The 16,975-nt window shown below is 33.4% G+C and overlaps 1 protein-coding gene across 5 annotated transcripts in view; it reads left to right on the top strand.

Moving 5' to 3' along the window:
• The window catches only part of Vps13b (vacuolar protein sorting 13 homolog B (yeast)), a 657,708-nt gene that overhangs the window by 3,225 nt on the left and 637,508 nt on the right, over positions 1-16,975 (top strand). For all 5 annotated transcript variants that reach the window (XM_013512757.1, XM_005381858.2, XM_005381857.2 and 2 more), the window contains exon 3: positions 11,801-11,944. In XM_013512757.1, the coding sequence (XP_013368211.1) occupies positions 11,801-11,944 (144 nt within the window). The remainder of the gene's footprint in view (positions 1-11,800; positions 11,945-16,975) is intronic.

Below are 16,975 nucleotides of genomic sequence, written 5' to 3' on the forward strand. Positions count from 1 at the left end.
TTTTTTGCATTGGGAATCAAACTCATGACCTCGCACATGCCAGGCAGGTGCTGCGCCACTGAGCTATATCCCCGGCTGGTATTATATTAATATTAGCTGCGAACACCCTTTATTGGGTTAAGAAAATTCTATTCTTGGTTTTCTCATAATTTAAAAAGTATTGAATGGGTGTTGAATTACCAAATATTGTATTTACTGAGTCTCTGTTTTATAAATGTGGGAAATCACATTGAGTTTGTTAAACTAACCTTGCATTCCTGGAATAAACTTCAGTTTTTATGTATTATCAGATATTGTTGGATTTTATTTTTTACCTCTTAAGCACTAACTCTCGAATCTTGTAAAATTTTTTACCCATTAAACACTAACTCTCTAATCTCCTCTACCCCTCTTTCAGCCTCTTGTGACCACCATTCTACTTTATGTCTCTATGAATGTGACTGTTCTAGGTACCTCATATAAGTGGAATCTTTCAGTGTTTGTCCTTTGTGACTGGCTTATTTTACTTAACACATTGTCTTCCAAGGTAATCCTTCTTGTAGTGTGTGTCAGATTTTCTTTGTTTTGAAGACTGAATAATATTTCATTATGTGTACTTACCACATTTTGTCTATTCATTTACCTGTGAACACTTAGATTGTTGTGATCTTCTGGCTATTGTGAATAATGCTGCTATGAACATAAGTGTAAAAATACCTTTTTGAGACCCTGGTTTCATTTCAATTTTGTACTCAGAAGTGTAATTGTTAGATTGTATGGTAATTCCACATCTAAAGTTTTGAGCCACGGTGATACTTTCTTTCTTTCTTTTTTTCTTTCTGTTCTGGTAATCGAACTTAGGACCTTACACTTGCTAGGCAGGTGTTATGCCGCTGAGCTGTACTATTTTCTGTGGGGCGTGATAATATTTTCTATAGGATTGTACATCATTTTGAATTCTTCCCAGCAATGCACAAGAATTGTAGTCACTCCATATCCTTGCCAACACTCGTTATTTTTTGTTTTTTATTACAGCCATCCTAGTGGATATCCTAATGGTATCTCATTGTGGTTTTAGTTTTCATTTCCTTTATAATTAGTGATGTTGAGCATATTCTTATGTATTTTTTGGCTATTTTTATGTCATCTTTGGAGAAGTGTCCATTGAAGTCTTTTGTCCATTTTTGAATCAGGTTTATTTTATTGCTATTGTTGAATTATAAGACCACTTTATGTATTGTGGATATCAGTCCCTTATCATATACATGATTTACAAATATTCTTTCCTATTTTTGGTCCTTTTACTCCTTTTATAGTGTCCTTTGATGCGCAGAAATTTTATTTATTATTTATTTAATTTATTTTATTTATTTAGGTAGTGCTGGGTATTGAACCCAGGTTTCTCTACCACTGACATATATTTGTAGCCCTTTTTTATTTTTTCTTTTGGGACAAGGTCTCCCTAAGTTGAGCAGGCTGGCTTTAAACTTGTGATCCTCCTGTTTAGCCTCCTGAGTAGCTGTGATTATAAGTGTGTGCTACTGTGCTAGACTGGCCAAAAGTTTCAAATATTGATGAATTCCAACTTAGCTGTTTTTTTCCCTCTGTTGCCTGAGTTTTTCATGTCATTCTCAAGAAGTAATTGTCAATTCTAATCATGAAGTTTTCCTCCTGTTTTCTTCTAATTTTAGAAGAAGCAGTGTTCAACTGTGGTCTGGGCCTGTTTAGGTGTAGGTCTTTGATCCATTTGAAGTTAATATTTATCTGTGGTGTAAGGGTCCAGTCTTTTTTTTTCCTTTTAACATGTACATACTCATTTTTACTAGCACCATTTGTTAAAGACTGTCTTTTTTTGTTGAATGGTCTTGGGTGCTCTTGTTGAAAATTATTTGATGTAAGAGTTTATTTCTGGGCTTTCAGTCATATTCCATGGTCTCTATGTTTTCTTTTATGGAAATCACATTGTTTTGATCATTGTAGCTAGAAATCCGCCCCCCTCCCCTTTTGAGGCAGGGTCTTGCTGTGTGTAGTCCACGCTGACCTCTTAACTCACTATGTGGCCCACACTTGCCTTGAAGTTTTGGTGATCGTCTTGCTTCATCTTGAGTTCTTGGATTATAACCCTGTGGCACCATGGCTCTCTTGTTTGTTTTTGAGACAGGGTTCCTTTATGTAATTCCAGGCTGGCCTTGAACTCCTGATCCTCCTCCTTTAACCTTGAGTGCAGGGATTACAGACATGTGCTACCACTTCCAGCTGTTCTATTTTTTTTGTTTAAGAGTAGGAAGAATTTTCTCTTTTGGACAGAAGCTTTCTTTCCCTCAATAATTATATTTTACCCTTAAAAAAAGTAGGAAGAATTTATTGAGAGAAAGAGAGCTTCTGTCTAAGAGTAACGGAAGGGAGCCCAGAAAGTGGGTTACCTGTGTTCTTAGTTTTTTTAAGTGTGGGAAAAATTAGTCATGAAGTTGTCTGGGTCATGGTGGGAAAGTTGTAAATTGTTGATTTAATTTCTTTAGCAGATGTAGGACCATTTAGACTTTTATTTCTTCTTTTGTCAGTTTTGGTGACATATATTTTCCAAGGAATTTCTCTATTTTCTGAAAATCAAGGATCAATAAACTGTAGTCTGGATCTGTTTTTGGAAATACAGTTTATTGAAACATAGCTATCTTCATTAGTATCTAAGAGAGCTTCTGTCTAAGAGTAACGGCACTTGTGCATTAAATCAGCAGGGTTTAGTATGTAGGACAGAGACTACATGGCTCGCAAACGCCTAAAATATTTACTGACTTTATTGAGTTTGCCTGGTTTTGCTCTAAGTGCCTCATTGAAAGATATTTTTGGTGATTGTTTAATATTGCCCTTTAGAAACTATATCTGTGGGATCTGTACTGATTGATGTACACTTTCTGTTGATGTTGTTGGTAATTTGTATTCATCACAGTTGATAGTTATTCCTCTTTTATCAATATTTTCAAAACTTTTTTTAAAATTTACTTTTGTATTATACTTGTGCATAGTGAGACCTTGTCTCAGGAAAAAAAATCTGTAATTTCCATTTTGATTTTTTTTTCTTTGATCAGTGGGTTATTTAGAAGTTTATTGCTTAATTTTCAAACATTTGGGGATTTGCTAATTATGTTTCTGGTATCAGTTTCTAATTTAATTCACCTGTATTCTGCATATTTTCAGTATGATTCCAGGCCATTACAATATGACTCAGTGTATCATCCATTTTTGTAAGTGTTCTATGTACAGTTGACCAAAAAAATTTATGTTGTACAGTTGTTGCTGTACTGTTCTAGAAATAACATTTATTTCAAATTGAGTGGTAGGATTTTTTAGATTTAGTAAATCTATATGGATTTTCATTGTCTGGTTATTCTATCTTTTGCTAGGGGTGATATTTTAATGACTTCAATCGTGATTGTGGATTTTTCCATATCTTTTTTTTTTTTTTAGGTTTGTCAGCTTTCACTTTATATGTCTTAAAGTTATGTTTTTAAGTACATAGGAATAAGTTCAACATTGCTATCTCAATGTTGAATATACTTTTAAAAAATCCTTCAACGTGTTCCTTTTTCACGCTAGTAATTCTTGCTTTAGTTTTTTAAATTAAACTTTTCAAGTTACTCACTTTAAGTATAATAAAATACATATTTAACTTATTAGAGTCTATTTTAAATTAATACTTTTAATGTTTCCTCAGTAATCTTACAACAGTTTAACTGCACTTATTCTCTTTTTCCCTGCCTTAATATTGTGGTTCTTTCTTTTGTTTTTACTTCTCTTAAGGTAGAAGTCTAATTATTAACATACCTTTTTTTTTTTACTGTTATAACTATTTACATTTATACATTTCTTTAGCTGCACCTCATACATTTTCATGTTTATTCAGTTCAAATGTTTTCAGAGTTCTCTTGAGTTGAATATGTATTTTTGTAGTTGTTGAGTGTGTATATGTGTTAGGTCTAACAGTTGATGGTGTTGTTCAAGTTTTCTGGTTCTATCCATTATGTATTAAAGCCTTGCTATTGTTAAATTGTCAATTCTCCTTCCAGTTTTGTTAAATTTTCCTTTATTTTCGGGTTTTGTTTCTGTGTTTTACATGTTTATATTTCTTCATGAATTGACAGTTTCATTATAAGGTGCCCTGTTTGTTTGGTCTGAGTAACATTCTTTTTCAAATAAAGTCTTATTTTGTCTGATATTAATATAATACCATCTTTCTATAGTTGTTTGCATAATACATCTTGTAAAAATCTTACTTTCAACTCATTGTGTTTTTACATCTAAAGTGTGTATTTTATAGAAACATATACCTTTTTATATTTTTAAATCTGCCTGGGCGTGGTGGCGCATGCCTGTAATCCCAGCACTTGGGAGGCTGAGACAGGAGGATCGTTGTGAGTTTGATGCCAGCCTGGGCTACAAAGTGAGTTCAAGGCCAGCCTGAACTGCATAGCAAGAGTCTGTCTCAAAAAGACAAAAAAAAAATCTGTTTTGGCAGTCTTTGCCTTTTTATTATAAATATAAACTCATATTTTGCAAATTAGAGTTTCATTGTGCATTTTCATAATACATATTTTGTGCTGTAATTGTATTTACCCTCTCCATGACTTCTTTTCTGTCCCCTTTTCCCCTTATCTTTCTTAATAGTCCTTCTACCTTAAGTTCTTTTTTTTAATGTTCTTTTTTTTTTTTTTTTAATGTTCTTCATTTGAGTGGAAGCATGCAATAGGCAATAGGTGTCTTTCTTTTTTTGTTTTTTTTGAGATAGGGTTTTGTAATGCATTTCGGGCTGGACTTGAGCTCACTTTGTAGCCCAGGCTGGTCTCAAACTCACAATGGTCCTCCTGCCTCAGCCTCCTCCTGTGCCACCACACTTGGCAATAGGTGTCTTTCTGTGTCTTACATGTCTTGCTTGTTTTGCTTAACACGATAACTTCAGTTCCATCAATTTTCCTGCAAATGATATGATTTTATTCTTTATGGCCAAGTAATATTCCATTGTGTATTTATATGTAAAATATATTTAATTTTGTAAAATATATTTATATTTTCTTTATCCATTGATCCATTGACAGTTACCTTGACTGATTCCATAACTAAGCTATTGTGAATAGTGCTGATTAAAGATAAGTAGACAGGTAACTCTTGTGTGCTACCTTAATTTCCTTTGGGGATATACTTAGGTGCATCATAGGGGGATCATATGGTAGTTGTTAGTTTTTTGAAGAACCTCCACACTGTTTTCCATAGTGACTGTGCTAATTTGTATTCCTACAAACAGGAATCTATAAGGGTTCCTTTTTCTTGATATCTTTGCCAGCATTTGTTATTTCTTGTTTCTGCGAGCATAGCCATCTGACTAGGGTGAGGTAGACTATCAGTGTAGTTCTGATTTGCATTTTCTTTTTTTTGTTGTTGTTTTTTTTTCCGGTACCGGGAATTGAACTTACAACCTTGTGCTTGCCAGGCAGGCGCGGTGCTGCTGAGCTAAATCCCCAGTCCCTGATTTGCATTTTCTTGATGGCAAAGGATGGTGAGCTTTTTTTCCATATATTTATTGGTCATATACTTCTTTTGAGAAGTATATGTTCAGATAATTTGCTCACTTCCTGATTATTCATTCTTGGTAACTTTTTTGAATTTTTTATATATTGTAGATATTAATCTGTGAGATGAATACCTTGCAAAGATTTTTCTCCTATTTTGTATGTCTTCTCTTTACTTTGTTGATTGTTTCCTTTGTTGAGCAGAAGCTTTTTAATGAGATATAATTACTTTGTTATTTCTTGCTTTTATTTCTTGAGCTTTTGGAGTCCTATGCTAGAAATCATTACCTGTGCTTATATCTTAAAAGTTTTTCTCCTGTGTCTTTTTTAGTAGTGTCAAAGTTTCAGGTCTTATTTAAGGTCTTTGCTCTATTTTGAGTTGATTTACATAGAGTGTGAGATTTAGGAATCCAATTTCAATCTTGTACCTGTGGATGTCAGTTTTCCCACCACTATTTAGTGAAAAGGTTGATACTTCTCCAAATATGTTTTTTGGGACCTTTATTCATAATCAGATGGCTGTAGATGCATGTGTTTATTTCTAGGTTCTCTTTCTATTCCCGTTAGTATATGTGTTTTATACCATGTTGTTTTTGTTTCTATAGCTTTGTAGTATATTTTGAAATGAGATGTGATACAATAATGCTCTTTTTGCTCACACTTTGGTTATTCAGGGTTTTTTCTGCTTCTGTGCATTTCAGGATCTACCCTTCCAGTTCTGTGAAGCATGTTATTGGTTTGATGGGGATTGCATTGAATCAGATCACTTTGGAAATATGGCCATTTTAACAATATTTTCTCAATCCACAAACATGGGAAACCATTCCATCTTTTAGTGTCTTCTTCACTGTTTTGTAATTTTCACTGTAGAAGTTTTTTACTTCCGTGGTTAATCCCAGGTATTATATTTAGTTTTTGAAGCTATTGTGAATGGATTTGATTTCTGATTTCTCAGTGAGCTCATTGATACATAGAAAAACTGTTATTACGTTAGTTTTGTATCTTGATACTTTACAGAATTATTTTATTCTAAGTTTTTTGGTAGTGTTTTCAGGGTCTTCTGAGTAGTGAATCATATGTGCAAACAGGTATAGTACTTTTCTCTTTGCCTTTTTTATTTGTATCTATTTTATTACTTTCTCTTGCATGATGGCTCTGGCTAAAATTTCAAGTACATGTTTAGCAGCAGTGATGAGACTAAATTCTCTGTCTTGGTCTGTACTTTAGAGAAAATGCTTTCATCAAACAGTATGTTGTTGGCCATGGGCTGTTCCTATATAGTTTTAATTATGTTGAGATATGATACCTGTATACTGTCTTAGTTTCTTTAGGACTTTTATCATGAAGTGATGTTAAATTTTATCAGAGGCTTTCTCTGCATCTATTGAGATGATCATGTGATTTTTATTATGATTTTGTTTATGTGCTGTATTTATTGATTTGTGTTGAACCATCCATGCTTCCCTGGAATACAACTGACTTGGTGATGATGTATGATCTTTTGTTTTTCCTTTGTTATGTGATCTGATGCAAGAAATTAGTTTTTTTGTATTTATTAAGATTTATTTCATGGCCTAAAACATCTATTCTGGGACAGGTTACATGAAAATGTGTCTTCTGTAGCTGTTGGATTGAATACTCTGTAGTGTAACTTAACTCTGATGTTTGTTGTTTCATTTTTTAAGTTTGGGTGATCTGTTGGTGAGAATGACATTGAAGCTATCCATTATTATTATAGAATTAGACCTCTCTAAAATTGGGTGCTCCAGTGTTTAGTGCATATGTATTTACAACTGTTACAACTTCCTGTAGGATTATTCACTTTAAGAATATTTAGTAACTTTTTGTTCTGACCAATTTTGGCTTGAAAAATTTCTTGGTCAGTTATGAATATAGCTGCCCTTGCTTGCTTTTGGATTCCATTTGTTTACAGTATTATTCTCTGTCCTTTTAGTCATGGTACAGTGTATGTTTGCTATTTAAGTGAGTTTATTTTAGGGAGCAAATTGTTAATGCTGTTTATATTACAATTAGCTACTCTGTTTTTAATTCAGAAACTAAGGCCATTTTCATTCAGGGTTATTATTGAAAGTTATTTACTAATTTCCATTTTTTTTGGAGGGGAATAGCCTATGAGTATCTCCTCATTATCTTAAAGTTTGATGATTTACTGAATTAATCATTTATTTCCTAAGTCTTATTAGATTTAATTCCTAATTCTCTTCTAGTGAGATTTCTTCCTTTTTTTTTTTTTTTTTTTTGAGATTTATTCTTGAGCGGGGCGTAGTGGTGCACGACTGTAATCCCAGCACTTAGGAGACTGAGGCAGGAGGATCGTTGAGAGTTTGAGACCACCCTGGGCTACAAAGTGAGTTCAAGGCCAGCCTGAACTGCATAGCGAGACCCTGTCTCAAAAAGACCAAATTTTTGTTTTTTTTTCTGGTACCGGGAATCAAACTCACGACCTTGTGCTTGCCAGGCAGGTGCTGTGCCGCTGAGCTAAATCCTCAGCCCTGAAGAGATGTATTGTTTACTGTGCTTTTGTGATTGTTACTTCCTTCTTCTAAGTGAAGGTTCCTTTAAGTATTTTTATAATGTCTGTTTGGCGGTCATAAGTTCCTATAGTTTATGCTTATCTTGGAAAGTGTTTAGTTTTCCTTTGATTCTGAGTAACTTTGCTGAATATAAAAAGCAAGTTTGGTGGTTATTTTCTTTCAGTGTTTGAAATACATGATTACATGCCCTTCTGGTTTTTGAAGTTTTTACTGAGATCTGGTTCATTCTGATAGGTTTGCCTTTATAAATGAGTTGGTGCCTTTCTCTTCAATATTTAATATTCTTTATTTTGTACTTTTGGTGGTTTAACTATACTATGACATGAAGAGGCTTTTTTTTCTGGTTATGTTTTTCTGGGATTCTAAATGCACCCTATACCTTGATTTCTGTATCTTTCACGAGTTTGGAAAATTTTCTGCTGTTTTTTTAACCATAGGTTTACTATGCCTTTAATCTGTAGGTCTAATCATTCATCTGTACCAATAGGATCTCTAATTCATTTTGTTGTTTTATGGTGTTCCATAGGTGTTGTAGTCTCTTTGCATTTTTCTTCTTTTTTTTTTTTTCTTGTTTATTGTCTGAATATGATAATCATCAACCTTGTTTGTCTGCCTGATGCTTTTTTTCTGTTCAATCTAGTCTATTGAGGATTTCAACTAAAATTTTTATTTGACTTCTTTGGGTTTTTGTTTCCGAGATTTATGTTTTTCTTCTTGAATCTGTATCTCTTTAATAAAAAATTCTTTTATGTCATATATTATCTTGCTTAATTTATTCAGTTGTTTATTTATATCCTCTTTAAATTGGTCATTCTTTTTCCTTTTTCCTTTCTCCTACCTAGTTCCTCTTTTCTTTTGAACAGTATCTTCCCATTTCACAATACCTATTCTACATTTTGGATATTGTTTACTTTTTTAGTTTCCCACACCAGGGAGACAATACAATGTTTACACATGTGGGTTGGATTTATTTCACTTGAGTATGGTTTCAGGTTGCATCCATTTACCTATATATGTTTCTAGTTGATTCTTTTTTTTGCGGGGGGGCTCTTTCTTTGAGACAGGGTTTCACTATGCAGTTCAGGTTGGCTTTGAGCTCACTTTGTAGCCCAGGCTGGCCTCAAACTCACAAGGATCCTCTTGTCTCAGCCTCCTTTAAGTGCTGGGATTACAGGCGTGCACCACCATGCTTCAGCTCCTAGTTTATCCTTCTTTATGGCTGAGAAGTACTGCGTTGTATAAAAAGACCACATGTTTTTTATTTATTCCTCAGTTGATGGGCATTTGGATTGTTCCCAAGATTTAGCCATTAGAAGTTGTGCTGCTATAAACATGGGTTCACATATATCGCTGTGGTATGACATTTTAAATTCTTCCGGGAAGATATTTAGAAGAGGAATAGGTGGATTATGGGATCTCTAATCCTAGTTTTTTGAGGAATCCCCACACTGATTTCCACAGTGGTTGCTCCAGTCTACACTCCCACGAACAGTGGAGAAGGGTTTCCTTTTCCCACAGTCCCTCCAGCATTTGTTATTGGTTGATTTCTTGTTGATGGTTATTCTCTGTGGAGTGGATGGAATCTCAGTGTTGTTTTAATTTCCATCTCTCAAATGACCAATGATATTGAATATTTTTTCATATATTTATTTGATATTTGTGTTTCTTCATCTGAGAAGTGCAGATTCATCTCAGACGCTCATTTTTGGACCGGGTCTTTGAATTTGGGGGGTGTCTGATATTTTTCGATTCTTTGTATGTTCTAGTTATATCATTTGTGTGAGGGTTAATAGGCTAAATTTTTTTCTCTCTGTGGGTTGTGTTTTCACTCGGTGATTTCTTTTGCTGTAGAAAAGCTTTTTAATAGGATAAGATCACAGTTATTGACTTTTTTTGTATTATTTCTCATGCAATCAGGGTTTTGTTCATGAAATCTTTGCCTACATCTATGTCTTCAAGGGTTCTGCCTATTCTCTCTTCCAGCAGGTTTAGTGTTTCTATTTTAATATTTAGATCTTTGATCCATTTTGATTTTAGTTCAGTGCATGGTAGTAAAAGTGCCTAGGACAGTAACTAGTACATAAATGGTTAGACTGTCTTGTTGCAGACTGATCACTGTAATCTTGTGCAGGTTGAATAACAGTTGAATAAATTATTGCATCTTTCAACTTAATTTAATATTGAGAAATACTGAAATACTGTGATAATCTACGTATTAACAAAGAATAATAATAGTAGGTTTTAGTAGTTTGAATGAAAAAAAAAAAAAAAAACCTCTTGTTGACCACATAAGTTAGATCCACACTTTTGTTTTTTTGTATTTTTTTTTTTTGGTTTGTTTTTGGTTTTTTGAGACAGGGTCTTGCTATGCAGTTCAGGCTGGCCTTGAACTTGCAACAGTCCTCCTGCCTCAGCCTTCCGAGTGCTGGGATTACAGGTGTGTGCCACCATGCCTGGCAGACCCACACTTTTGTAATAATACTTAGCATTTTCATAATGATTTCTATATAAGGAAGATAGAGTTCTTTTTTGTTTTTTAGGAAGATAGAGTTCTAAGCACTTCAAAAAATGATTTAATTCTTAAATGATACTATAGTGTTACCCAAATTTTTCAGATAATGAAATGGAGGCAAAGATACATGAAACAGTTTGTCCAGTGTGATTGGCAGTGGCAGAGATAGAATTAAAACCCATATCTCCTGGCTCTGGAATTACTGAATACAAGCACTTTACCATACTACCTGTATTTTAGTTACGTTGCTATATCAAGTAGGGGGGCTCAAAAAATGAATATAAGTGTAATATTTACATTAGCTCTTTATAAATACCTGCATAACTACTATAAAAGTGTCACAGCAATTCAGTTTCTTTTTTTCTTTGTTGATCTGTATCAAAAATTTGTTCTGGAAGTGAAACAAATTAATGCAAATGATTGTAGTAAAGTTTGTATTTTTGTTTCTAACCTGTTGTCTAGTGGAGTGCAGCCAGAAAACATTTTAAATTTATGACCAAATATTATCCAGGTCAAATCCTTAATGAAATACGGTACATAAATTTTTTTTTTTTTTTTTTTTTTTTTGGTTTTTCTCCGGTACCGGGAACTGAACTCATGACCTTGCACTTGCCAGGCAGGCGCTTTTGCCGCTGAGCTAAATCCCCAGCCCCCATAAATTGTTTTTGTAGATTGATCATTTTTATTTTGTCAGGTCAGGCTGGGAATACAGCTCAGTGGCACAAGCACTTGCCTAGTAAGCACAAGGTCCTGAGTTTGATTCCTAGTACCAAAAAAAGTAAATATTTTGTCAGGTCATTCTCCAATCTTCAGTTAAGCCTCCCCTTCCCCTTTCAACCTGTTTTTAAAAAAACTTTCGAGGATATATTTTAAGAGATTTAAGAAAAATGCCATTGCAGCTATTTTGGTACTTCTCTCTGCTGTTATGAATGCTACCACCACCACCTATGAGCCTTTATCATGTACCAGACATTGTATATAATTTCTGTTCAGCAAAGGAGGAAACTTATTAAGTGCAACTTGCACAAGAAGCTGTTGTAGCTTCTCACTAACTGTAGTTTGTTACTTGATTCAACTTTTGATACCCAAAAGTTTTGTGTTGGGATTTCATTTTTCTTTCAAGAAACAATTGGAATGTTAGAATAAAAATATTAAGTACTGACTATGTTTTCTTTAATGTTTTATGTTTTAAGGAGCTGAAATTACCATTCACTTTTTTAAGTGGACATATTCATGAATTGAGGATTCATGTACCCTGGACAAAACTGGGTTCAGAACCAGTGGTAATTACTATCAATACAATGGAATGCATTTTGAAACTTAAAGATGCAATACAGGTAAGAAATTATTGAATGCTTCTTTATTTTACTCAGTATTGATAAGTATGGCACTTGACATTTCTAACTTTTGGAATATTGGTTGTCACATAAATCTTACATACTTTTTTACATGCCTGTTATGACATTATTTACAGACTAGTGTTTTTAAATTTGGGTAAACATTTAAAGGATGTTTTCATACAAATTTTGCTTAGGCCTTCATAGTCTTATAGACATCATATAGATTGCTTATTACCTATACCTACAATAGAAATGAAGCCTGATTCAGGCTAATTTTTACAGTAAGATTTTGCAATTTTGGAATGGATTTGTATGGTTTCTTGTGTACATGATGTTTCTAAATTAGAAAATTTCTCAGGCTTTTTTGGGGGGGAGATAAAAATGTATTTACTTTACCACATTTCATTGTTGATTTTGAACTTTTGGTATCAGAAACTGATTACTTCAGATATTTCTCCTCTGAGTCATCTTACATTTCTTGATTGTTTTGGTGGGTGGGCAAAGGTATATTACTGATTTTGAGGCATACCTGCCCCAAATTTTCTAATCTAAGAAGCAAATAGGTCAGGACAGCAGCATTTTGTGAAGAATGTTTTCACTTTCATCTTGGAGAAAAGTAGTGCATTTGTCATTTAGCACCGCTTAACATTTACCTTTCAGTTTTAAGTCAATTGATACGTATTTTTAAAATGACTGTTTTCATAAGAACCATAAGGCAAGTTTGGTGTATAACTTTAATCTGTATTAAGTTAGGGTTACTTATGAGGTATTATAATTATTACCTGTTTCAAATAGATACTTTGTTGTAGCAACCCATTGGACTCAGATCATTTTTTTCCATTTATGAGACCTTTGATCCCATTCTTGCATTATCCAATTTAATTTAAATAGTATGGTTCCTGAAAGTAAGCAGACCAATATTATATTCCTATGAAAATATATTTTGCAAACATTCATTATTTGAGAAATTGATTTAGAATTTGTAGTTATATTGCAACAAAGTTTTACTTTACATCTGTATTTGCTAGTTGTTAAATGGCTATTTAATCATCATCTGTCCTGGAATTTAATGTATTTTTTAAAAGTCTGGATTTGGTTATACCACCCATGTAGTGTTCCACGTTAAAAAAAAAAATCCAGACACTAAGTATTTTTTCAGTGGGAAGGTGGTAGTTTCAAGGCCAGATGTTTCAAGAAACACATTTTAAAAGAGACAAATTACAGCTAATTATAGAGGCTGCTGAAAAAGATTTGTAACACATGACTTAGTGCAGCCTAGAACTAATATTTGATATTGGCCAAGCAGATGGCTACTGCAGGAATGATCAGATTTCCTGCTTGGATGGTATTTGAGACCTGAATTTTGTAGTGTGTAGAACAAAAGGTCAAGTGTCATGAATGTAAAGTACTATGAAAACAAGTACTTTTTACAGATGTTTAAAATTTTGGTGTAGAAAGGATTTTTGAAAATTGCAGTTGACATTTGGACAAATTATTTAGCAGTGGATGCCCCTGGAGAATAATACTCAAGTTTATGAAGTGATTGGAATTAAATTTTGAGTAAAAACATCACAGATGGAACACATATTAAAATACGTTATTTTCAAAATTGTCTTGATTAGCATACCATGGCATGAAGATAAGATTATGGATGTAGTAGTAAAGTCGAATAGCTCCATAATTATATTATCTGAAGCTTTATAGATGTATAAATGTTGAAAAAACTTATTTTCTAAATAAAATTGCGGTGAGATGATAGCTTAAGTGAAGGGCCTTGAGAATTACAGGTCTGTAGACATATGGAACAAATATTATCAGTAATATTGGGGAATATGTTAAAATGTGATTAAAAAAATCAGTCTATTTTCTATTTTGAGTTAATTTTAGTGTCTGATGGTAGGTTTAGGTTGAAGTTCTTTTTTTTTTTTTTTTTTTTTAAATTGCTGTGGCCTTCCATTTGCTCCAGAACCATTTGCTGAACAGGTTGTCCTTCCACAATTGAATTGCTTTTGAACTTTTGTCCAACTAATTGAGCGTGTTTATGTGGGTTGCTTTTGGGTTCTCTCTTCTGTTTCATTGATTAATATGGCTGTTGCTTCATCAGTATCACACAGTCTTGGTTACTGTAGCTATATAGTAAGCCTTAGCATCTGAAACAGTGATTCCTTCAAGTTTGTTTTTCTTTTTCAAAAATATTATGCTTATTTTATATATATATATATATATATATATATATATATATTTTTTTTTTTTTTTTTTTTTTTTTTTTGGTACCGGCAGTTGAACTCAGGACTTTGCACTTGTCAGGCAGGCGTATGTGCCACTGAGCTATCTCCCTGGCCCTATTATGCTTATTCTAAATACAGCTCTTATCTTCCAAAGTAAACTTTGATAGGGATTTCCTTAAATGTATAGGTGATTTTGAAGGGAACTAACATTTTTGCCATGTTGGGTTTTCCCATCTGTGAACATAGTACACCTCTCCAATTATTTAGATTGTTACTGATTTTATCATTAGCATTTTATCTTTTTTTCAGCATATAATCCTTTATATGTTTTATTAGATTTACACTTATTGTTTTTTGGAACATGTACAAATATTGTGTATTTAATTTTAGTGTCTAGTTCACTGTTAGGTTACAGAAGTGCACTTGACTTTTTGAATCGATTTTGTGTCCTGTGACTTTGCATATTTTATTAATTTTAGTAGCTTTCTGGCAGATTCCTTTTGGATTTCCTACACAGACAGTAACTTCATCTGAAGTAGAGACAGTTTTATTTGTTTACAATCTGTATGCCCTTCTACCCTTTTGAAACATATGTTAATATTTACACTTCTTGGGCCAGGGATATAGGTCAGTGGCATGGTCCCTACCTGGCAAGTGCCAGGTCCTGAGTTCGATTCCTGCCACAAAAAAACATTTACACTTTGTTTCACTGACTGCCTCTATAATGCCATTGTAAGCACTTTGACACAGGTCATTAGTTAACATCATGAATGCAAAACCCAGTGGACACATTTCATTCATTTAAAAAATTTTTTTTCAGTATCGGGGCTGAATACAGGGTCTTTGCACTGAACTACATTCCCAGCCCTTTTAACATTTTGAGACAGGTTCTTGCCGAGTTACTAAGTCACCCAGTCTAGGCTTGAACTTGCAATCCTCCTGCCTTTGGCCTCCCAAAGTATTGGAATTCCAGGCATGTGCTACCATGCTTGGCTCATTTATTTTTTAATTTTTGTTACCTTTGACATTGAATGCTTTTGATTTCTTTCAGAAAACTTCACTTTTTTAGTTCCTTTGATTCTTCTGTTTGACTCATTTTCTTTTGTTTCACTTACTATTTTTCTGTTATCTGCCCCAAACAAGTTGAAGTTTTCTGGCTTTCACTATTTTAGTCATCTTTTTAACTCTTCTTGGATAATTTCATTCCAAGTGTGTTTAGTTATCATTCTGTTATTTACTCATAAAATACTAATTTAGGGTTCAGTTTTTTTTTTCTTCATTTTTCTTCATGAGCTCTAGCAGTAGTAGCCAAATGGACCTTCACCTAGGCTTTTTTTGGTCACAGGCGTTTATTAATTTACTTGAAGTTCACTGTGAAAATCTCATTGTCCCCTTCTTCCATAGAAGTAACTGGTATTCTAAGATTGATGTGTATCATTTCTTTGCATTTTTTTATACTTTAAAAATATTTATAGTTGTAAAATATATATAATACTTTTTGCATCTTCTCAAACTTTAACTTGATGGAATAATACTGTATACCTGGTATTCTACAGCATGCTTTTTTCACTCAGTGTTTTGCTTTTGTCCATGATAAAACATGGCTGTTTATGTTGATTTATGCATGTTGATATGTTACCCCATTCATTTTAAGTGCTATTTAGTAAATCATTGAATGAATGTTGAATAGTGAGCTTCTATAAATATTCCTTTTCTTGTCACCTTATGCATAGATTTTAGGGTATTAAAGTAGAATTTTTCAGTTGAAGTTGATGTACATTGGTTTTGTCACTTCAAAGTTATTCTTTAGTTTACATTCTCATAGACAACATGAGATAGCAGTTTCTTTTTTTCTGTAGCCAATTCAATACTTGATAGTTTAATACTTTAATTTTGCTAACCATTTATTATTGTTTTAACTCAGATTTTTGTAATAACAAATGATCTTCCTTTTCTGTAATTGCCCTTTAAAAGCCTGTATTTGTCACTTTTCCATTGCTGGACGTAGTACCCGACACATAACTTAAAGGAGAGGTTTAATTTGGCTCATGTTTTAAGGGGATTCAGTCATAGTTAATTGGCTCCGAGGCAGAAATATCATGGCTATAGGGTCTGGTGAAGCAAAGCTGCTTCGTGGTAGCTGGGAAGCAGAGTAGAGGAACAGTGCCAGAGGAAAGGGATGAGGGACCAGAAACAGTATCCAAGGCCATGCCTCCATGAAGTATGTTCCACTAATCCCTTGGGTGGTTCCCAAGCCAATCAAGTTGACACAGTCACCCTTAGCTGTCACAGAGCCTTTGTTTACTTTTTTTAGGGTAATGCTATATTGTAGGTTATATGCCATATAATTATATAATTAAGTACTGTATTGCCATATAAATAACATACTATATAATTATAATATTTTTATATTTTTGCCTTTTTCTTTTTGCAGGCATCTTTTATTCAAGGTACCTAGTTTTATCCTGTGTTAGGGGTGTTGCAGATGTTTTTTATCCCAGTCTTTGGCCTGTCCTTTAACTTTCTTTAACTCATTGTATAGGATAGCTTATTTTAACTTTAATGAAGTTGGATTTTTTTCAGTTTTTATCTTTAACACTTTTAGTTGTTTCCTGGGAAATTTTCAGTTGTCTTCTGGTAATGATGATATTTTTCTATGGTTTCCTACTAGTTTTAAAGCTTTATTTTTGTCATTGATATCTTTCCTTGACTACTAGCTTTATAGTTACTTCTGTTCTCTCCAGTCTAGCACCAGTTATTATCTTGGCAGTTCAGGGATCCTGCATTCTTGATACAGTAC

Source organism: Chinchilla lanigera, unplaced genomic scaffold (genome assembly GCF_000276665.1).
Source record: "Chinchilla lanigera isolate Chin_1 unplaced genomic scaffold, ChiLan1.0 scaffold00016, whole genome shotgun sequence".
Lineage (NCBI taxonomy): Eukaryota > Metazoa > Chordata > Mammalia > Rodentia > Chinchillidae > Chinchilla > Chinchilla lanigera.